This window comes from Euprymna scolopes, chromosome 43 (genome assembly GCF_053919585.1).
Source record: "Euprymna scolopes isolate OS-2025 chromosome 43, ASM5391958v1, whole genome shotgun sequence".
NCBI classification, from domain to species: domain Eukaryota; kingdom Metazoa; phylum Mollusca; class Cephalopoda; order Sepiida; family Sepiolidae; genus Euprymna; species Euprymna scolopes.
In genome coordinates, this window is record NC_136524.1 from 34,366,405 (window position 1) to 34,390,538 (window position 24,134).

At 35.6% G+C, this 24,134-nt stretch overlaps 1 protein-coding gene across 2 annotated transcripts in view; it reads right to left on the reverse strand.

Annotated features, from left to right (window-relative positions):
* LOC145268278 (atlastin-2-like) overlaps positions 1 to 24,134 on the reverse strand; it is a 200,571-nt gene that overhangs the window by 64,182 nt on the left and 112,255 nt on the right. For both annotated transcript variants that reach the window (XM_080123670.1, XM_080123669.1), the window contains exon 3: positions 7,103 to 7,234. In XM_080123670.1, the coding sequence (XP_079979796.1) occupies positions 7,103 to 7,234 (132 nt within the window). The remainder of the gene's footprint in view (positions 1 to 7,102; positions 7,235 to 24,134) is intronic.

Sequence of the window (24,134 nt, forward strand, 5' to 3'; positions counted from 1 at the left end):
AGCTGAAATCCAGCACTAATAACATCAAAAATATTTTCAGCTCATGGAAATCTGTTTTCGGCCCCTCTGCACCTGGCAGTGCTCCACTACTGTCATCAGACAGGAAGACGCTCATCAAGGACCAGGAGGGTCTCAGCAGACGCTGGCAGAAACATTTCTGCATTTTGCTGAACAGACGCTCAGCAGTTGATTCAAAGGCCCTGAATCAGATCCCCCAACAATCCATACAGGATTCATTCGCAAGCCCCCCTACCATTGAGAAGATCAAGAAAGCGATCCACCAGACAACCTCTGGCAGAGCATCGGGAAAGGATAGCATCCCTTCTGAGATCCACAAGGTAGTGGGCTCCAATGCTCTTGAGGCCTTCTGTGACGTCCTTCTGTCTGGGAGGAGGAGATAATGCCAAACGATTTTCGTGACGCCCTAATCGTCTCCCTCTATAAGAACAAAGGAAGTAAGTCGGACTGTGGAAATTAAAGGGGCATCTCCCTCCTCTCAATTGCTGGAAAGATCTTTGCATGGGTCATTCTTAACAGACTCATTACACTTTCTGAACAGACACTCCCTGAGGCACAGTGCGGCTTCAAGCCTGGCAGGAGTACTGTGGACATGATCTTTGCTGTAAAACAGCTTCAAGAGAAGTGCATTGAACAGAAAAAACCTCTACTCTATATTCATCGACCTGACCAAAGCTTTTGACACCATCAACAGAGAGGCACTTTGGACAGTCCTTGAACACATCGGATGTCCTCCAAAGTTTGTGTCAATGATCAGGCTCTTCCATGATGGCGTGACTGGTCAGATCCTCTCAAATGGTAATATCACAGACACTTTCACTGTCAGCAACGGTGTGAAGCAGGGTTGCGTATTAGCCCCTATCCTTTTCAACGTCTTTTTCACCTGTGTGCTGTTCCATGCTGTCCAGGATTTGCAGAGGGGTGTCTACATTCGTTACCACTTGGATGGCTCCTTCTTCAACTTACGGAGACTCACAACAAAGACAAAAAGCTTGAAAACTCTCATCCAAGAGGTTCTCTTTGCCGATGACTGTACACGAGTGGCCCATACAGAACAAGACTTGCAACAGATGCTGGATTGCTTCTCTGGGGCATCCAAGCTCTTCGGCTTGACAATCAGTCTTGGAAAGACGGAGGTGCTCCACCAACCTGCACCATATTCCAACCCTCCTCCTCCCACCATCACCATTGACGACACACCACTTGCCAACGTTAATCACTTCAAATATCTGGGAAGCACCATATCTTGTGATGGCTCCTTGGACAGAGAGACTGACACCAGAATCAGCAAGGCAAGTCAGGTACTGGGAAGACTTCACAATCGAGTGCTCAATGAACACAACATCCGCCTATCTACGAAGCTGAAGGTCTACAATGCTGTGGTTCTTCCCTACCTGCTCTATGGTTGTGAGACGTGGACACTGTACCGCAGGCATATAAAGAAACTGGAGCTCTTCCACATGCAAGCTTTTCGCCCCATCCTGGGAATCAAATGGCAGGATTGCATCACCAATCTGAAGGTCCTTGACAAAGCTAAGTCCACCAGTATAGAGGCCACCATCATCAAAACCCAACTTTGTTGGGTTGGACACATGATTCAAATGGACGCATGTCGGATGCCTAAATGCCTGACGTACAGAGAGCTCCAGGTCGGCAAAAGAAACCAAGGTCAACCAAAACTACGGTATAAAGACACTGTTAAAGCCAATCTGCAATGGTGTCATATCAAACCAGGAGACCTAGAGGGACATGCTATGGACAGACCAAAATGGCGAGGCTCAACTCACAAGGCTGTTACAAACTTTGAAGAGGCTCATAGCCAGAAACTTACTGCTGCCAGAGAGAGAAACCACAGAGCAGCTTCAGCGGTGATCACAACAACTGACTTCCAGTGCCCCCAATGTTCTAGACTATGTGCCTCTAGACTGGGGCTGCAGAGCCACCTCCGTGTGCACAGATGAGATGCAAAACACAAACGTCATCTTTGGATCCGATGGACAACCACCATAATACTTGCATAATAATTTATCTGGTTTTGCCAAGTTTATTAATTGAAAACAAACATTAACTAATAAGCATTTCAATCATTTTTTTTTTTTTTTTTTTAAATACGAGACAAAAACTTTCATATCAATAAATATTAACAGTTATTCCAAATAAACATAAACATCCAAGTTATTAAAGTTTAAAATTCACTGTAAAGAAATTAATTTGCTCGAGTAGTAGTATGTGTTGGGGAGGGGCTTTTAAAAATAATAAAAAGAAAATTTGATATCGCTAGAGAGAGAAAGGGGGTGGGGTAAACAGCGAGAAAGAGTGTTTGAGGGAAAAGTGTTCTTGGTCTTTTAACGATTTCAAATGCACCCACTTGCATGCAAACTCTAACCATAATTTTTATATACAACAGATGTATTACGGTTACAACTCAAAATCCAAATATTTCTGATTTGCATTAATTCTAAAATAGATCTCTTCCTCTTAGACAGGGTCCAAAAAAATGAGTTTCCAATTTGATAGGGCCTCGCACTATTAACCAAACTCTAACCCCTGTCTCATCACCACAATGTTGACTCACTGGGCACATCTCTTGAAAATTAAAGTTAAGGTTATAGAGCTTACACATAAATGGGTGCATTTGAAATCATAGACAACACAGAATGAAGAGTAGTATGGTGGTTGGTAATTTGGTGAAAGCCCTGATGGGTCACTCTTGCAGCTATTTTTCTTTTTTTTTTTACCTTGTTGCTTTTTTGTTTCTTTCTCTTTTCCCCTTTTTCTTTTCTCTCTTTATCCCCCCTCCCCGTATGCCTGTCCATCACTAATAAGCCACCCTCTAGTCAATTTGGATTCCTCATCCCCTTTCCATCTCCCTGACTTTATTTTGGTGCTTCTTGCTTCCCCAACATTACCCCCACCCCCCCGCTTCTCTCTATTTTTCTATACCTTTTTTTTTTTTTTTTTTTTTTTACTGATTTTTCTAATAAATAGAAATATTGGTTGTGAATTTCTCCATTGCATAAATCAGATGCTATTCTGAATAGTAGCCCAGCTTGTTTGAAAAGACGTTTTTGCGTTGTAATAAATTTATGAGATTGGGTAAAGTTTGCATTGTTTTTTTCTTTTAACCATTATACATATATATATATATTAGCAAAGTCCCAACCTTAACCTTTAACATTGATCTTGAAAAATAGTGTGCAGCATCTCTAGGTCAGAGGCCATCATCATGTCAGGTTTGGTCATGATCGCTCCAGTGGTGTGGGCTGTGAGTTAGTTGGTTAGTTGTTTTTGTTTTACGACATATCAACCCTTTTCAAGTTATTTAATGCCGAATTCAGTGATTTTGAAGAAAAGTTTTTTTAATAGAATATATTTGTTTTTTTTTTTTGTTTTTTTTCAAGTCAGTTTCTATTTAACCCATAGTTGGGACCCTAACAGGTACTACCACTCCGGGTCAGAGTGGTCCTGGGAGCAAAGGCAATTAAAGGGTGGCTCCACACTCCCCAAAACCCGCAAGCTGGGGCCTCACCATCGGATATAGTTTAAGGTCATATCCAGGACCGTAGGCTGTGGAAGAGTATATATACATATGCTGTGACCTTCACCTTTGACCATAACCTTGAAAAATGTTGTGCACCATCCATAGGTGGGGGACCAACATCATGCCAAGCTTGATTATAATCAATCGAGTGATGTGAGCTGTAGAAGAGTTGTACAGACATGAACACTACTACTTTATATATCACATGTGTCATGACATCACAACTGGATGAAGTTTAAAGAGCTCCTCCTCATCCTTACATGTTTTATCGCAATGCACAACAGAGGTTACTCCTATGATTCCTGTTTAAGGAGTGTTCTTCTCTACACTAGTGAAACATGGCCTGTTACATTAGCAGATATAGCCAGATCAGTGCATAATGACCATGCCATGATCTGCTGGATCGGTGCCTCGAAACTTTTTGACTGAGACCCTATACATTTGTTGAGATCTAGACTGGGTTTAGCCAGTGTTGAGGAGGTTCTTTGGTGGAGCAGGCTAGGCTGGTATGGTCACTTTCAGCACATGGTCCATAGTGAGTGGTCTAGAAAAATTGAGAGTATCCTCGGAAAAGACAGACCGAGAATTCATCTATGAGGATTTGAAGATCACCGGCCTCAAGCCTAAACAAGCAATGGATTGAGAGTGATGGCGACTGAATATTGGACTTGGTCGACATGGCAGAACTTCCAACCTTTGGACATGGGAAAGAAAGGGAAGTAAAACTGATAAGTAAGAGATATATATTATAGAAATGTTACTGCATTAGAAGCGTTGCATATATTTTGAAATTAAGAATTACCTATATAAAATAGGTTTGGAAGGCTAGAAAACCGATTAAAAATTTTTTTTTTATTTTATTCAGATAAAAAAAATGTGCGTTGTTTTCTGGCCTCCCAAACGTATTTTATATACATAATTCTTAATTTATATATATATTCGATGCTTCTAACACAGGTAACATTTCTATAATTCATTTCACGCGGCTAATGTGACACCCTGCCAATGACTGTTTTTGAACATCATACTGTTATACATACATACAGATCTAATAAGGCCATCTTAAAATTGCAATCTGTACTAACTTGCCCAGTATAGTTAGATTAATTGCCGTATGCTGCTCCATGATTTAAAATTAATAACTAAAATTTTTTTTTTTCTTACATTTTAACAAAAGTCATCTGCTCAACTTCTTACAGACTAATCACATTTGTTGTCACCTTATTATTAAGGCTATGACAACAGCGTATTCTTTTCATTGTTTTGACTCTGGAGTTTATATCCGACACAGACACAATTAATCAACAGAGAACCACATTACTCTACATAGAAACGTAAGATATCAATGGATATACATATATCTGAGAATCAAAACAAGGAAAAGAATATGCTGTTATCATAGTCCTAATTATGACTGACTGATCAACTTCACCAGCAATCGGTATATTCTCGTGGTTTGCATAAGCTTCTGGTCCAGACGTCACGGACACAAGAATCCAGTTTGCAAAATGCATTAGTAACAAAATAAAAAATGGTTAGGACATATCTTTCTGAACAGTATAGGGAGATGCTTGCTAACATTAAGACTTTAATGATATGGTCATGTTAAAAAAAAAAACCAAATAGATTAGAGCTCTTTGTTTGATTAAAAGTAGAACAGTTGAAACTGAATATGATCATGATGAAGATGAACATGATGATGATGAATATGAAGATAAAGAATATAATAAATATGATGATGTTTAATTTTCTTCCTTTGAAGATTATAATGTTGGGTATGGGACAGCCAAACTAGCCCTTCTTTTTATTGAAACCAACCGAGAGCTCTTTTTAGTATTCTCATTGTTCCTTTAAGTGCAATTGTCTAGATCTCTTTTGCACTTGGTTCACCAGGAATATTAGTTAGGTGGGACTTCAGGTTCTTCTTCATAAGCCATGTGCCACCTATAATAACTGGCATGATTGATATCTCCCTAAGATTCCAGTTTCTTTTCATATCATACATGAGACCTTGATATTTGGTCTGTTTCTCTCTTTCAGCTCTGTTCAGACCATCATTACACTCACTTCAACCAAGGTTGCAACTCTCTCCGACTTATTCCATATAACTAAGTCAGGTTTTTCAGCAGCATTTTCAAGCTAGGTGGCTGTAGGGATTACATAGTCATACATTACGAATATGATGATGAAAAAGAAGAATATGATGAAAAAGAAGAATATGATGAAAAAGAAGAATATGATGATGAAGAAGAATATGATGATGAAGAAGAATATGATGATGAAGAAAAATATGATGACGAAAAATATGATGATGAAAAATATGATGAAAAATATGATGATGATGAAAAATATGATGATGATGAAAAATATGATGATGATGAAAAATATGATAATGATGAAAAATATGATAATGATGAAAAATATGATAATGATGAAAAATATGATGATGAAAAATATGATAATGATGAAAAATATGATGATGATGAAAAATATGATGATGATGAAAAATATGATAATGATGAAAAATATGATGATGATGAAAAATATGATGAAAAATATGATGATGATGAAAAATATGATAATGATGAAAAATATGATGATGATGAAAAATATGATGATGAAAAATATGATGATGATGAAAAATATGATGATGATGAAAAATATGATGATGATGAAAAATATGATGATGATGAAAAATATGATGATGATGAAAAATATGATGATGAAAAATATGATGATGAAAAATATGATGATGAAAAATATGATGATGATGAAAAATATGATGATGAAAAATATGATGATGAAAAATATGATGATGAAAAATATGATGATGAAAAATATGATGATGAAAAATATGATGAAAAATGATATGAAGATGATGAAAATGAAGGTGATGAAAATGAAGGTGATGAAGATGAAGAATGATGAAGATAAAGAATGATGAAGATAAAGAATGATGAAGATAAAGAATGATGAAGATAAAGAATGATGAAGATAAAGAATGATGAAGATAAAGAATGATGAAGATAAAGAATGATGAAGATAAAGAATGATGAAGATAAAGAATGATGAAGATAAAGAATGATGAAGATAAAGAATGATGAAGATAAAGAGTGATGAAGATAAAGAGTGATGAAGATAAAGAGTGATGAAGATAAAGAATGATGAAGATAAAGAATGATGAAGATAAAGAATGATGAAGATAAAGAATGATGAAGATAAAGAATGATGAAGATGAAGAATGATCAAGATGAAGAATGATCAAGATGAAGAATGATCAAGATGAAGAATGATCAAGATGAAGAATATTATGATGATAAATATGATGTGATGATAAATGTGATGATGATGATACTTTTCCCTTTCATCTATAGCACATTCTATCATCTATCAGCAACCATACATCTCGCACATGTACACACTATACCTTCTTTTAATTTGGCATAGATAGACACATAAGTTTGTATTTAATAAGTATAACAGATCTAATATCATTGGGTGATTCACATTTTTTTTTTTCAGAAAATAAAAAAAATAATTTACTTCTCCATTTGAAGTCTGTACAAGAAAGGGTTCACTCCACAGCAAGATGCCTGTTGTATCTCTTTCAGAACCTCCTCGCCATGGAAATCCTTCAAGTGGGGCATTCAAATCTCCCAGCCAATCCTGGGAACCCTAAAAGAAAAAGAAAATTAGAATGAGTCAGTCTTACAAAAAAAAAAAAGAAAAAAAAAAAAATGGCAGGAATATAGCAAAAACATTGCATGCTTAAATTTTTTGTTCAAACTTTTTTTTTTTTTTAACTCTTTTTCACCTCTAACATAGTATATTGTCACTTGGGCATAAGTGGCTACTAAATTTGAGGGCCATGTTTTCAAGGAACTACGTAAGAATAAGAGAGAGATGTTGCTTTACATTACATGCAAACTTCTGCATGTAAGTACAATAAGGGAAGTAGGAAATAGGCAGGGAATTCCAAAGTCTATCAGTCTGAAGGTAGAAGCTATGCCAAATTCCATTAAAAGAAAGCCCATGCCAAATTCCATTAAAAGAAAGCCCATGCCAAATGCCATTAAAAGAAAGCCCATGCCAAATGCCATTAAAAGAAAGCCCATGCCAAATTCCATTAAAAGAAAGCCCATGCCAAATTCCATTAAAAGAAAGCCCATGCCAAATTCCATTAAAAGAAAGCCCATGCCAAATTCCATTAAAAGAAAGCCCATGCCAAATTCCATTAGAAGAAAGCCCATGCCAAATTCCATTAAAAGAAAGCCCATGCCAAATTCCATTAAAAGAAAGCCCATGCCAAATTCCATTAAAAGAAAGCCTATGCCAAATTCCATTAAAAGAAAGCCTATGCCAAATTCCATTAAAAGAAAGCCTATGCCAAATTTCATTAAAAGAAAGCCTATGCCAAATTCCATTAAAAGAAAGCCTATGCCAAATTTCATTAAAAGAAAGCCTATGCTAAATTTCATTAAAAGAAAGCCTATGCCAAATTTCATTAAAAGCTAATACAGATGAAATCATTAATTTGTAGATATATACCCCGTTTTAAACATTGATTATGTTGTCACATAAAAATTTTGTAGAAATAATACAGAAGAGCAACTATGATTATTGATATATAAGTCTTATTTTAGCAATTAACACATTGAAACTTATAAGTCATGAAATATAAATTAAACTAAATTCTTTTTCATTAGTAATTTCATTTATCCTACATAGCTTTAATATTTTTTAGATGAATCTGTTATAGCAAATATATAAGGTTCATCATGCTTTCATCTCAGTACAGTAAAACCTTGAGATACGACATTAAACATTAGAAAACAAAATACAGTACAATATATAATACACATGAATATAGTCAAATAACTAGGTAGGGGCTAAAATGGGTGGGTAAAGATAGAGGGACCTAGTTTTGGAAGCCGATTTATCATAATTCTTTTGTAGGTTTCCGAATACTTTTTGATTGTATTTGAAGGATTAGAGACTAAAGTTAATTTTCTAAAGGAAAATAATATTTGTACATGTGAAAAAAAAAAATTATGAGAAATGTTTTCACGGTGAGCTAACCAATTCAACTAAATTTGGAAATTAAATAAATTCATTGTAAAAATCCTTTAAAAGATAATTATTAGTTTTCTGGGTCTATTCCAAAGATAATTAGTAAAGTCCTAACATAATGAATTAAATATAAAAAAAACAAAAACAAAAACACCTTGTTTGTACAAAAAATAGCTTATTTATCCCTCAAAAACCGAATAATCTGCCGGTTGCCAAAACAAAATAAATGAAGGTTTGGAAAAATGAATATACGGAAACCCGAAATTACAGCCAATCGAAACATTGTTTCAAAATGAAGTCATGATAGTAAAAGGAGGTAGTGGTGTCAGATTTCTTTTTTTTTTCACCCCAGACGTGCATCCATACATTCCTATTCTGAATGTTTTTATCAATTTTTATCCTTTTTTAAATTTAATTATTTTTATGTTCCTGCTTGTAAATGAATTTTTTAAAAATTATTGTTTGAGATTATATAAAAATTATGTTACGCTGAAACTGCGAGCAAGGAAATTATTAAAATCTTGCATATAAAAATCATGTGAAATCTGTAATTTAAAAAAAAAAAAAAAGAAGTATTTTTGCTATTATAATTTTTTTTGTTAAAATATTAAATAAACAATGCTTAATTCAACGGTAATATCGGTAGTTCGAGAAATTAATTTTTCCTTGAGTTATATCAAATTCATTAATACGGACTTTAGGGGCTTTTTTGTAATGCTCCTGTAAAAAATTAAATATTTTTTAAAAAATTGTTATAATTTACGATGCTTTATTTTCATAAAAAAAAAAAGCAAAAATAAATTCTTTCATTTTTTTTTTTTACTACAGAAAACCATAACTTTAATAAAGGTATTTTTTGTTTAAACAAAATAATACATTTCCACTAAGATTTAAATAAAAAATAATTAGTTCAATATATTCTGTGATCATTATTTGATAAATACTGAAAATTTCATTAAAATTGGTTAATTCTCTGATTTTTGGTGAATTTATAAGTAAAGGGAGGGGTCAAAATGTTTATACATTTTGAGGATTGGCATTCATTTTGCCCGTACCTACTAGTAACATTATAAATAACACCGTAAGGTGGGGCAAATACCGTAACCAGGGTACAGAAAAACATTGTATTCCACATCGCAACCTGACAAAAATGTATCCTAGGGCCCCTGTGTATCTCTAGGTTCTACCGTATTACTAATATTCTTTTTATTCTTACTTTTAGGGAAGCAGTTCACACCAGTTCTGGGGTTTTACTTTAGGGTGTTTTGTAATGAGATAAGTATTTTTAGGATGAGCCGAATTCAGAGAAATATTTTCTGTGAAAAAGATTTGCAGGTTTTATATATCTAATTGTGAGAAAAATGAGAGACATTGTCACATGGTAAACAAAATACTGAGTTCAGAAGGCACAGTCACAAAAGAGATATTTTATATATGCTTAAAATGGAAGATTTACAGCAATCAGAAAAGGATAGAATGTTCGTGAATATTGTAAAAGTTTTTGTAAAAAACAAAGGGGATTCATTAGCTGAGATATTGAAGTATGAATCGATTAAGAGCCGTGAGTTTCAGGAGGAGAATCGCTTTCAAAATTTCTCTGCTCATTTATATAAATCGTAATTCATTGGAAGTTGTTCATTTGTTTTTATATTAATAAGATATTTTAACGAGAAAGATTGGGATTGTTTCAATGAATAAAGTTTATACAGATTTCCAGACTATAATGTTGAGGAGTTGTGTGTTTGATAATGTTCGTGTGTGTGTGTGTGTGTGTGTGTGTGTGTGTGTGTGTTTGAGTAGAGAGATATTGCTGAGGAAAGCACCCACAGTGGGGCGCCCCGATCTGTACACTTGGTTCCACTGGTTTATTGAAAAAAATTGGGGTTTATAAAGGACTAGTGGTGGAGAGGTACCAGGCGTTGCCCGGGTGTTTGGAGGCATGTGTGGTTTTGGACAAATCAAAACTCCGGGGGGAGAAGGAGGAGGAGGAAGAAATAATAAAAAAAAAAGTTTTGGTAGGTAAGTATGAGGATTGAACACGAACCTTTGAGGTAAAGTTGGAACTTGAAGTGTGAAAAAAAAAAACGTGCGACATTAACCACTGGGCCACCGTGAAATACTAATGGAAACATGTTTGAATTTATTTAATTACTTAGAATTGGCAGGTGCACGTTTTAATGACTTAATGAGGTCAACTTTGACTGCGGGGTAGTATTTCATTTGCTGCGGGAATGCTTTTTTAATTTTTTTTTTTTTTTTTGTTTCCCCAAGATGTTGGGGGAAAACCAGCTCCCAATAAAAAGGGGATTGTCCAAATTGAATAGCAATTGTCTGATATAAGGAAAATATTTCCACATTGATCAAATCTGATTGCTTTTGGACATTTCCAACGATCGCGACCGGAAAAATATGGCCAGAATTAGTAAATTAAATAGACAGGCGACCTCCGTTGTTAACTCGTAGATATTATCATTTACACGTGATATAAAAAGTTTTAAGAAGGGAGGAGCCGACCGAGAAGTCCAGCGAAAAAAGCCTTTCACAGACATACACAAAAAGCGAACATACATACACATTTTCACTTTTATATATATAGATTAGTGGGGGGTACCCGGCGTTGCCCGGGTGTTTGGAGGTAAATCAAAACTCCATGGGGGGATAAAAAAAAAAGTTTTGGTAGGTAAGTATGAGGATCGAACCCTTGAGGCAAAGTTGGAAATTAAAGTGTGAAAAAAAAAAAAAAAAAAAAAAAAATGCGACGTTTACCATTGGGCCACCGCAGCATACTAACGGAAACACGTTTGAATTTATTTAATTACTTAGAATTTGCAGGTGCACGTTTTAATGTCTTAATGAGGTCAACTTTGACTGTGGGGTTTTTATTTTTATTTTTCCAAGATGTTGGGGGGGGGGGGAACAGCTCCCCTTGTCTAATTTGAATAGCAATAGATATAAGGAAAATATTTCCACATTGATCAAAGCTGATTGCTTTCGGATATTTCCGGCGATGATGACCGGAAAAATACCACCAGAATTAGTGTCGCTTTTATTATAGGAAAAAGCCTAATCCACATGCGTCCAGCGAAAACTGTTGAATATTTATTTTCTCGAAGTGGAGCAAATTAAATAGACAGGCGAGATCTGTTGTTAACTTGTAGATATTATGATTTATATGCGATATAAAAAGTTTTAAGAAATTGTGAGCCAACTCAGTGCTTCTCTGAAAAAAGCCTTTCTTGGACATACACAAAAAGCGAACATACATACACACATTTTTGCTTTTATATATATAGACTAGCGAGGGGTACCTGGCGTTGCCCAGGTGTTTGTAGGTGTGTGTGTGAAAAAAACCCCGAAAATGTGAAAAAAAAAACGAAGCCTTGACGACATGCAGTTGGAAAAGTGTTAAAAAAAAAACAACAACAAAAAAAAACAGGTGCGCGTTTTTGATTGACGTGACGGCGATAGGTATTCAGCAGTTAGCATTTTGTGCGGGACAGTTTTTAATGAGGTCAATAAATCGGTTTGTTTGTTTTTAAAAACCCGCTCCCTGTTTATTAGGGGGAGTGTTTCGTCTTGAAATGAAAGCTACCGTCTGATATGACGAAGTCGACATTGAACAAACGTTACTTAGCTCTCTAGAGACCACTGGCTTTCGGCCATTGATTATAGTCGAGTTTCGCTTTTTGTTTATACCGAAAACCGAATGTAATGCGTGCCGATGCGGGAAATGTGGAATAATTAACGTTTGAAAGTCAATGAAATTAAATAGACAGGCGAGCTCCGTGGTTAAGTGTGAGATATTACAATTTATAGATGATATAAAAAGTTTTAAGTTGCGAAGCGAGCGAGTGCTTCTCTGAAAGAAGCCTTTTGTGGACATTGAGGAAAAGCGTACATACATACATATATTTTCGCTTTTATATATATAGATTTATGTGGCTTCCAGAAAAACCATTTCAAATAAATTCAGAAAATTTTCTGATTAGTCCGAAATATAATAATAATCTGCCCTGCCTTTCAAGGATAGTTTCCTTGAAACCCACAAGTCGCCCATGGCTTCGACCTTTGAATACCTTCTTCAACCAATTCTTTTTCAGCTGGAAGCTTGGTCCAAACCATACGCCAAGGATCTGGACCGGGCCGTCGATCCAGCTGAAGGACCTCCCCCCATCTCTCCGGCTCACAACTGCAGACCAGTTGACTTGCTGCGGTTGATTTTGGTCCCCATGGTCTTTTCGTACTGTGCGAGCGCCTCTGTCACCACTTTGATGTCTAGGAAACTCGACACAAGGACTGTGATGTCCTCGGCGAACGCAGAAACTCTGGCTGTCTATCCGCCGGGCAGAGCGCTCCCATGCAGGACCGGACTTGCCTCCTCCTGCTTCAGCTTGCGAAGTAGCAGCTCTAAAGCAAGGACATAAAGCAGGGGAGACAATGGACAGCCCTAACGCATGGACCGGGAGATAGCAAAGAATTTTGAACACTTCCCGTTTACCTGTACTGCTGCCGTCGGCACATGGTACAGTACAGAGATCCATTTGCGGAAATCTGGTTGGAATTCAGCGGCCTTCAGAACAGATGCCAGGAAGCAATGGTTGACCCTATTGAAATCTCTGAATGATCCAAATTGTTCAGCGTAACTTTTGCATCGTTTTCTATCTCTCCCTCCAAGATTTTATGGATCAGGTACAAATTGTTTTGAATCGATCTCCTCTTCATAGCATAGTTCTGCTCTGGTTTGATCAATTCGACTGTCAGCTGATTCAATAGGACCTTGGCTGTAATTGCCTAATTCTTCCCTGACATGCCTATTCATTTTCCTCAACAATGTGATCACTCCCTTGGTGACTTGACCTGGGATGGAAACCTTGTCAAACCAGTGCTTGAACACTAGTGTTGGGACGATTCCTAATTTTTATACGATTCCGATTCCAGGAAAATATTGATTAACGATTCCGATACCAAGTACGATTCCGATTCCTAGAGAATTATTGTTTTGAAATATACCAGGTAGTTTTATACTTATGGTCGGTAGTTCCCAAATATGTTCCCTAACTTTGGAAGAGATATTTTATGTCTACACCGTCGTGTTTTGGTTTAAATAAAATTATTATATAGTAAACTAAACGGAAAAATTAGCAAAATTTATTTTAGAGAAAATTTATTTTACTTAATTGGAATACAGAAAAAAAACAAAGAAAATAGAAGTTATCCTTCAGAGCAAAAACAAATAAAATAGAATTTATATAACAGAACAAAAACAAGAAAATTACAGAATAAATTAACACGATTCATTATTTTGGTCCTCATAATTTACAGATTTAATGAATTAAATAAAAAAAAAATAACGTGCGTAATGAAAAAAAACAATATACCACGTGACATGGCGCTGTAGATACAAAATAACCCTTCCAAAGTTAACGACCATATTTGAGAAATACCATTAATCAAAATTTTTTGTGTTTTATACCAAAAGGTAGGTATAGCGAAAAGTTACAAGTGAAGGAATTTCAAAAACGATTTTTTGTTTGGCTATTGATAGTTGTATTTGTGACGACAGTTCTTCAGACCTCCATAATTCACAAAGAGTAGTTAACACCTATTGTTTTTTCTTACTTTTTCATTACTTTTACACGTTGTTTCTAACGTGAAGAATAAGTTTAGCCAAACTAATTTTGAAATAGGGTATATCAAAGGAACACATATAAAAATGATACCACTATAAAAACAAATGAAATACTAGATAAAATTGAGCAAAAATAGTTACCAAAATTACAGAAAAAGATAAAACAAAACAAAAAATGGTGAAGTTTGTTGAGTGAAATGAATTATTGAAAGAAAATTAATTGAACTAATAGAAATGTTAAATAAAAAAAAATGCCACGTTTCAATATTTTTTTAATAATTAAATTCTCAGTGTTGTCGAAATTAAAAATTAAGTGATTTTTTTTTAATTAGACTTATTTCGAAGCTTGTTACCTTGAAAAATACATTTTAAACCCTGTTTTGTTTTTATAAATAAATTGAAAAAAAAAAAAAACGCAATTAAAAAAATTTAATTGATAATTGAAACTTTAAAAACATTAAACATTGAAAAATGACTTATCTCACAAATTAACGTCCAATAAAGTAGATCCACTCTTCATACAGGAATTCGGTTATAATAAATATATCTATCTTTCCCAAACTTAAAAATTAAATCTTTTTTTTTTTTTTTTTTTTTTTTGGAGAGAGAGTGCTTTAAAATCGCCGGGGAATGCCGCCTAAAATTTTAAAGAAGTAAATTTTAGGAGTTTAGTGCCTTTCAAAGACGGTTATCATAATTTATTATCATCCTTTAATTTCCTTTTTTCCTCCCCCACACCTTTCCAGTAGTTAACCAGTGCTCCTGTTGCTGTCAGTCAGCTATCTTTACCTAAGTTTTAATTTCTAGTTAAAAGAATTTTTCATGAATAGAATCAGCATTTTTAAAAATCATTTTTTTAGTTGTATATATTGTATTTACTCTTTGAAGTTAAGGAAGGTTAAAAAAATTGGTGACTTAGGCAAAAAAAAGACACTGCGATTTCGACCCTCACTAATAAAACTGCTCTGAGTGACTAGTTGGTAATTTTTTATTTCTTTTCTTTTTTATTTTGCTCCTCCAATTCATTTGGATGCTTCATAGTTAAATGTTTTAACATGTTGGTTGTGGTCATGTTAGATGGTTTTGTTCCTCGTGATATTTTAATTTGACAGACTTTGCAAATGGCTTTCAACTCATCATCTTCATCAACTTCAAAAAGTTTCTATGCAATACTTTTTTTGGACTTTGAGGCCATATTAGAAAATTCAGTTTATCTGTAAACAAATAATTTACTATTAAATTTTGTTTTAAAGCTAGTCACTTATTTGGATAATTAATTGAAAATAGTCCGCTAAAAAAGATGAAAAGAAAAAATATAAAGGGATGGAGCGGTAAATTGTACCAACCAGGAGTTAACAAAAAAAAACTTATAGAATTTAATTTTTGAAACCAATGTATAAAAGTTTACATAATGAAATGCAAATATGCATTTTCTTTTGAATTTTTTTTTTTTGGTTGACTGTATTCAATTCACACATGGTTGATGCGGTTCAATATTGCTAAACTATAAGTCTTAAGTAAAATTCTATTTATAAATACTTTTTAAAATGAAATTATTTAATTAATCGTAAATATTATTTAGACATAAAAATTTATTGATTACAACACCTTTTAAAAAATATATATTAATTTCTTTTTTGTTCGGCAAAAAACTGCGTCAAACACTTTTTTTTTTTAATTTTCAATTTAAAATTCTAGAAAAAAGATTATATTATTCTGCTTTTGATATAATCAAATTCAGGGTTTTATCTTTCTGGAGAAAAAAATTTTAAAAATGGATTTTATTTCAATGAAATTTAAAAAAAAAACAACTGGACTGAATTGAATTAATTACCCTTAAATTAACGAAGGGGTTATTTAATAACTTTAGGTTTGGAAGAGAAAGGTATGGGGTTGGTTTTTTTCAAACTTCAAAAGAAGCCGACTACTGCCAAAATTTTGCGAAATAATACGTGATCAATTTCATTTTAGAGATATTTCTTTCAAAAGCCTTCTTTTAAAAAAAGAAAAAAGTATACTGTTCTATTAAACCTTTTACTGTTTAAATAATTTGACTTTGCTCGTTTTAAGAAAATATAAGTTGAAAAAGCATTTTCATTCACTATTAGATTTGTCAGTAAAAAAACAATCGCCAAAAAGATAAGCGTTTTTATTCGCAATGTAGAGCCCTGCATACTTCTTTTCAAGTTACCTCTTTTGTAGTTTTGATTACAATAGATCTGAATGAATGAACCTTGTAAGGGAGGGGGCACTAAGCATTGCCCTGTTAATAATGAATTTCTTTGGTTTCTTTTTATAAAATGCTACATTTCTCTCTTGCAGTTAGAAATATCAGGAAATTTTTTCTTTTTTTCAACATCAGACTAAAAGAATCGTAATGAAGGAATCGGAAAATTAAGGTATTTTTTAACGATGCGATTCCGATTCCTCCTAAAATACACGATTCTTACGATTAACGATTCCGATTAATCGTCCCACCACTATTGAACACATCTGTCAAAATCGGTATCAACATGGGTGACAGCCTCAAATACAATTTATAAGGCACCCCATTGAGCCCCGGCAATCTGTTGCAGCCGATCTGCTTCAGCGCAGTCAGGACTTCCAGCTCAGTTACCCTGCCCTCGCAACTAGCTGCCTCGAGGCGGGGAGAGTCGGCCAAATATTCATGGACAGGGAGATCTAGCTTTTGTGTGAAATGTTCTCACAATTCCTTGCAGATCTTCCGCGTTGACCTCAGGGTACGTCAGACTTGATGCTTGACGCTAGTTATATACTTACCTGAGCCACGCATGGAGACCTTGCTACATGTGTCTGCATCGGAGATCAAGGCTTCATTGGCTACTTTCCTAAGCCTAGCCCTAACTACTAGGCCCTCATAATGCTGGCTAGCCTTGTGTTGAAGGTCCTGTCTAGCTAGTTCCCAACCTACAGCATCCCTTAAACCCGTGGTCCTAGCTAATTTTTCCTCTTCGTCTTGACTTGTTTCGAGGCGTTGAGAGTATGTGACAGAAAAATTCCTGATCTTAGTTTTTAGGCTAACCCACCATTTACTCCTGTAACCACCCCCACTAAAGCCTCTTGAATGAACTTAGCTAGTTTTACCCAGAAGTCTTGTAACTCCAGTAGGGAGTTATTCAACTTCCAGTATCCTTCTAGTTTGGGCCTATTCCCCAGATTCAGTTGGGCCATGGATAAGAATCAACAAAAGTTTTACATCAGTGAAGAGACAAGAAGTCACTTTATGAAGCTGTCATCTCAAAACTCCAATCTCTTTTTGTAAAACCCTCAAATATCGTACATTCTAGGCATCTTCTGGCAACTGCTAAGCAGGAACCACGTGAAACTATTGGTGACTTCTTGCAGAAACTGGACTCACTAACCGCTGATTGTCACTGCGAGGCAGTAACTGCAGAAGAACACCATGATCAAGCAGTTCGCGACGCCTTCATAACGGATATCCGTTCTTAGGCAATCTGACAAAGACTCTTAGAGAAAACACTCACATTAAAAGACGCCTCCGACTTAGCCCATTCGCTAGAAACAGCCCAGAGACAAGCTGAATCTTATATCAATCTAACATCATGTGGCGCCACCGCCGAACCATCAGTATCTGGCGAATTTCCTGTTACTTCAGAAAACCTCTCTGCTGCGACTGGAAAGAAGTGCTTCTTCTGTGGTAATCGACGTCATCCACTGATTAAGTGTCCTGCTCGTAATGCAGTTTGTAATAGTTGTGGCAGGAAGGGGCATTTTCAGTTAGTCTGTAGATCAAGCCGCGTCCCTAGGAAAGTAACCTCGACCTGCGAACCATCAATCACATCCATAGTAACTGCTGCATCACCCGATTGCCTATCGAAAGCTATAATCAAACTTTCCGTGAATGGGATAATCCTAGAAGTCCTTGTGGATACTGGTAGCTCAGAAAGCTACATATCATCAAACATTATCCATAAATATGACTGGCCAAAGCAAACTTCCTGCAGGAAGATATCAATGGCATCCACAGACTTGTCAAGCAACACTTTAGGTCACTGCTATGTGACATTATCATATGAAGGATCTACATACCCATGTTTTAAACTTTCAGTCCTATCTTCCCTCTGCTCAGACGTCTTACTTGGACATGACTTTCTCACACTACATTCCAAAGTAGAAATACCCTTCAGAGGTCATAGAGATCCTTTCACCATGTGCGCCGTAATGGCATCCCCTTATTTCCCCACCATTATTTGAACATTTAGCACCTGCTTGCAAGCCCATTGCTACAAAATCCAGAAGACACTCACCGATCGATCAACAGTTTATTCAAACTGAAATTCAAAATCTCCTAAAAGATGGTGTTATCGAACCCTCTCTGGAGAGCACAGGTACTAGTAACCACTAACGACCGACACAAGAAGCGCCTTGTCATTGATTACAGCCAGACCATCAATCGGTTCACTTACCTTGATGCTTACCTTTTACTGAGAATTGATGATCTAGTCCACAAAATTGCTCGTTATTCCGTCTTTACTACTCTTGACTTACGGAATGCGTATCATCCGATACTAGAAGAGGAGAAGAAATTCACAGCCTTCGAAGCCTGTGGGAACCTATACCAATTCTGCTGCATTCCATTCGGTGTAACAAACGGCGTATCATGCTTCCAACGGTCTATAGACAACCTAATACAACAGGAGAAGATTATCGACACTTTTGCATATGTCGATAACATCACTATATGTGTTCGTACTATGAAAGAACGTGATGAAAATCTTAATCACTTCTTAGATGTTGCTAGGAAACACAAAATAAGTTTCAACGAGAACAAAAGCATTATACGAACAGAGAAAATCACCCTCTTAGGGTATGAAGTGTCATTGGGAGTTGTAAAGCCAGACCCTGAACGCTTCTGGGCTTTAAGACATCTACTTCAAGATGCGAAATCACAGCAGTTGGTCGTCATAGGTTTTCATATTATGCTCAATGGATTCCTCGCTTCTTAGACAAAATTTGACATCTAGCACAAAATCGAGTCTTCCCTCTACCAGAATCCTGCTCAACAGATTTCTCCAATCTCAAAGAAGAACTCGAACACGCTTCTCTTACAACAATCGATCACAGCATACCCCTTACTGTAGAAACCGATGTCTCTGAATTGCTCTGGCTGCCACTCTCAATCAGAATGGGCGTCCAGTTGTTTTCTTTTCTCGATCACTTTCAGTCAGTGAACAACACTACTCTTCTGTTGAAAAAGAAGCACATGACATCATCGAGGCAATGCGTAAATGGCATCACTACCTTACTGGTTCCGCTTTTAAGCTTATTACAGATCAACATTCCGTGGCATTCATGTATGACTGAAAACTTTCAAGCAAAATAAAAAACGAGAAGGTGGCACGCTGGAGAATAGAACTATCGGCCCTCACATTTGACGTAATCTATCGCTCTGGGAAAGAGAATGCAGCCGCGGACGCACTTTCTCGAGCAGTTTTCTCCTCGACTAGCCCAACGGGCCTTCGAGACCTACATGTTTCATTGTGTCATCCAGGTATAACATGAATGTCTCATTTTGTATGCCTGCGTAATCTTCCTTATTCCATTGATGATATTCAACGAACTATTGACAACTGTGCAGTTTATGAAGAACTAAAACCAAGATTTTTCTATCCCACCAATTTCAAGCTTATCAAAGCGACTCAACCATTCGAACGCTTAAGTGTTGATTTTAAGGGCCCATTGCCATCTAACGGTTGAAATAAATATCTATTGACAATCATCGACGAATATTTGCGCTTCCCCTTTGCCTTTCCTTGTCGAGATATGACCTCACAAACAATCATAAATTGTTTGTCAACTATTTTCACTGTTTGGTATGCCTTCCCTCATTCTCTCTGATAAAGGTCCATCATTCCTCTCAACGGAACTGACAGACTTTCTGCATAAGAAGGGAGTAGCAACAAGCCTATAACCCACAGAGAAATGGCCAGGTGGAATGACTGAATGCGACTCTATGGAAAACAATATCGCTAGCACTGAGGTCGAAAAAGTTGCCAATTTCTCATTGGGAAACAGTTCTACACGATGCCTTACACTCCATCTGTTCCTTACTGTGTGCTGCCATTAACGCTACACCTCACAAGAGGATATTCCAGTTCAACCGTAAATCAACATCTGGCACCTCTCTTCCCAATTGGCTTTTAAACCCAGGCTCGGTCCTGATGAAACGTAACCTATGGTTATCTAAGTACGAGCCATTTGTCGACGGAGTTGAGTTGCTGGAATGTAACCCTCAATATGCCCATGTTAGACTCCCAACTGGAAGAGAGGAAACAGTGTCACTGCGACAACTTGCCCTAAAACCGCAAGATACACTGCCACACACTAATGACGGTACTATCTCACAGGAAGCTGAACCTCTACAAGCAGATACCTTGTTAGAACCTTGCATATGTGAAGAATCCCGAGAAATTTCATCCGCTGATATAGCGCCCGATAAAAACCCATCAGAACTTATTCGTAAGCAACAACGTGTCCACCCCTACCGCCTGAGAAATAGAGATGCTTAAACTAGAACTTTTGCGTATCATTCCATAACCCCACTCTGAACATTTCCCACCTGTTCATTGCTTTGCATGCTTTTAACAATTCTCTTTCCTTTTTGTTACAGCCTATATATCTGTACTTCTTGAAAGCCTAGTTCCCAGGTTATCATTCGCCTACTGTGTTGTCCTGTCCACAGTATGTTTGTGTCCACAGTAGTAGTAGTAGTAGAAATGTGCATCATGAATGATCAGAGGCAGTCCTGTCGCATGAAAAAGGAAAGTTCATGTGTGTTCCGTATGGAAGTCCAGGTGCGGAGGTAGGCATGTTGGCTTGTTTGTGTTCACATTTTAGTTGAACCCCAGGCCCAGAGGCCGGGTGAGTTCTGTTGAGTTCCAAGAGAGAAGTTGAAAGCGGGGACAGAGCCGTTCCATAATGAGTGGTTGTCAGTCCAAGATCTAGGAAAAAAAAAAAGAGTGTGTAGCCGGTTTAACCTTTTATAAACTCAATCATGTGACAGAGCTGGTTTCTGATTGGACAAGCCTGAAAGGAAGTGTATTCTAAATCACCAGCCGCGAGAATTCGCTCCTGCTCGTGTTTGTTGAAATTTCATCTGCTACAAGATATTTGGAGAGGTGGATCCTGCAGCAAGTGAAACCTGTACTGGTGGGGACAAACTGTTGCTAGCAGACATGGAGGATGCCGAACGATTAAAAGTGGAATAATTTCAGACAGAATGACCGCTATTATATATCCATATGTAGCGTGTAACTGTTCACGTCAAGGTTCTGACATTTTTATACTGGAAAAGTAGTTTTAAAAAATGTGATGAAGTGAATATGGTTAAAAATATCCAAATGTGCAAAGTAAAAAAAAAAAAAAGTCATAACTTCCTTATTTTTAGTCGGATTTAAAAAATTTAAAGATTCTTTCTTAGCTCTATATATGCTATTATTGAGATATTTTATGAGTAATGGCTCTTATTTTTTATTCCACCAAAACAGATCAAAAAGATTGCAAATTGCATTATTATGATGACTGAATTCATGCATTAAGTTTCATCTCTATTGCAGATATTGATGGTGTAAGACTATGAAAGCAACCCGTCATGCACGCACATCAGAAGCAGAGATGCATCATTTAATATCCTCACGCAGAAAAAAATTGAACCAACCAACATTCACCTGCGCCTGTTGAACGTTTATGAAGCCAATGCAATTGATATCAGCATAGTTAGGGGATGGGTTTGTCGATTTCAGAGTGGCGACAGATTGAGTGAAAAACTACTTTTGCGACTGAGACAGTGTTCATCGTTGCCATATAGTACATTGAGAATAGTGGTGACTATATAGAAAAATAAATTCCAGAACATGAAAGGTCGCTTGTTTTAAATGGTACCGCTTTTGTCTTTGTAACTCTTTAACATTTTGATTTTTTTAGCTAAAAAGTGGGAGACCTTACCTTTGGAACGAGCCTTTAAGTAATTTACATTTTTTCACAAGTATTGCTATTTCCAGAAATGTAAACATTAGGCACTGGATATCAGAACACAGATTTTATTTAATGAACAATTTTGGAATAATTAAAAAAAAAAAATTTACACTCAATTGTTGAAAAGGAATTTTTCATACGTAAAATTTGAACAAAAAATTCCATAAAATAATAATAAAGATAAAAGCTATATAAAATTTTTAAAATAATCATTTAAAAAAAGAATTCTCAGATGCTGCATTGTTCCCCGACCTGTAATCTGAACTGTCCATTTTGAAAGCATAGAGTTAGTCGCTGTTCACTTTCTGCAAGATATCAACCATATTTGTGCGTATGATATTTTCTGGATTATCAATTAATTTATCTCATGCAAAAATATGAAGCCTAAACCCTGGATAATTTCTGAAGAATTTTCGGCAAAGTCACATGTCTAGCCAAGTGACGTCGATTGCTCTTATTTGTTTACTAAAATGATGGATGGATAGAGGTTAGGGTGGAAGGTGAAAAGAAAATATTGATGTCAACAAACTTGCAAAGAAATTTATTAATTACAAAACATTAGAAAGTCTTATTTTGTGAACACAAAGGACCTGGAAAACTTCCAGCAACACAAGCTGAGGCAAATTTTGCATATCACCTGGGAGAGCCACACCACTAACTTGGAAGTACTGAACAGGACTAAAATGACCAATGTTTAGGCAACCATCATTCACCATTGCCTCTGTTGGGCAGGTCACATCAATAGGATAGATCCTTCCAGACTGTCGAAAAAAACACTTTATGGCAAGCTCGCCAATGGGACTCAGACCATGAGGAGCACTTAAACAGCACTATAAAGACTAATTATCCTGGCAATGACTAACATCAACTCTTCCTTGTGGGAACAGGCTGCCAGGGACCGGACAAAAAGAAACTGAAATTTTGGGAATATTTATTAATTAATATTTAGTATGTATTATTAAAATTTCAGGATCAAGTAAAGAATAGATACCCTGTAGCAGACGCCACTGCCTGGTGGTGACCGGTGCACATTTCAATTAACACTGGTGATTCGACCTTGACATTGTCACAAGCACATGGCATCGGTTGTTTGTAAACACGTCAAATAGCAAACATGCTCGAATATTTGCCAGCAATTAAAAAAATATTTTTTTTTTAAATATATTTACAAAACTTTTGAAGATTTAAAAGAAAAAATATATATTTACAAAACTTTTTTTTTTTTAAGTAAGTAACAAAACGAACGTATTTAAATAAAAGATATTTAAATAAATGGGTGTCTTTCTGTTTCAGATTTTTGCGACCAAGATTGATTTTTATGTACCGTGTTCTTTTGTTTTTTTTCTGTGTGCGTTTTTAAGACAATTCAATATTTATTTAATTATTCTTTAAAACATTAACTTCAGCGACAATTAATATATTTTTAAAATAATATTTTTAAATATTAAATTTTGACGAATATTCGTGAGCAAGATTTTTAAAAAAATGAAAGATATTTAAATAAATGGGTGTCTTTCTGAGTGCGTTTTTCATATATTTACAGAACTTTTTAATAACTATTTTATTCTTTTTATCAAACAAAAATAGAACTTTTATAATGATATATATATTATGGACTGTTTTTCAAACATCGAAATTTTAAAATTGAAGTTTTTTTTTTTTTTTTTTTTTTTTTTTTTAAATAAAACTAAGACAGTGTTTTTTTTTTTTCAATTAAATTATAAACTTTATTTGGACTTTCAACAAACTTTTACAGACATGAAAATAGACTTTATAGACATTTTATAATAATTTTTTTAAAATATATTTAATGAAAGGTTTTTTTTTTATCATTTCATTGTTGAATAAAATTTCAAAATG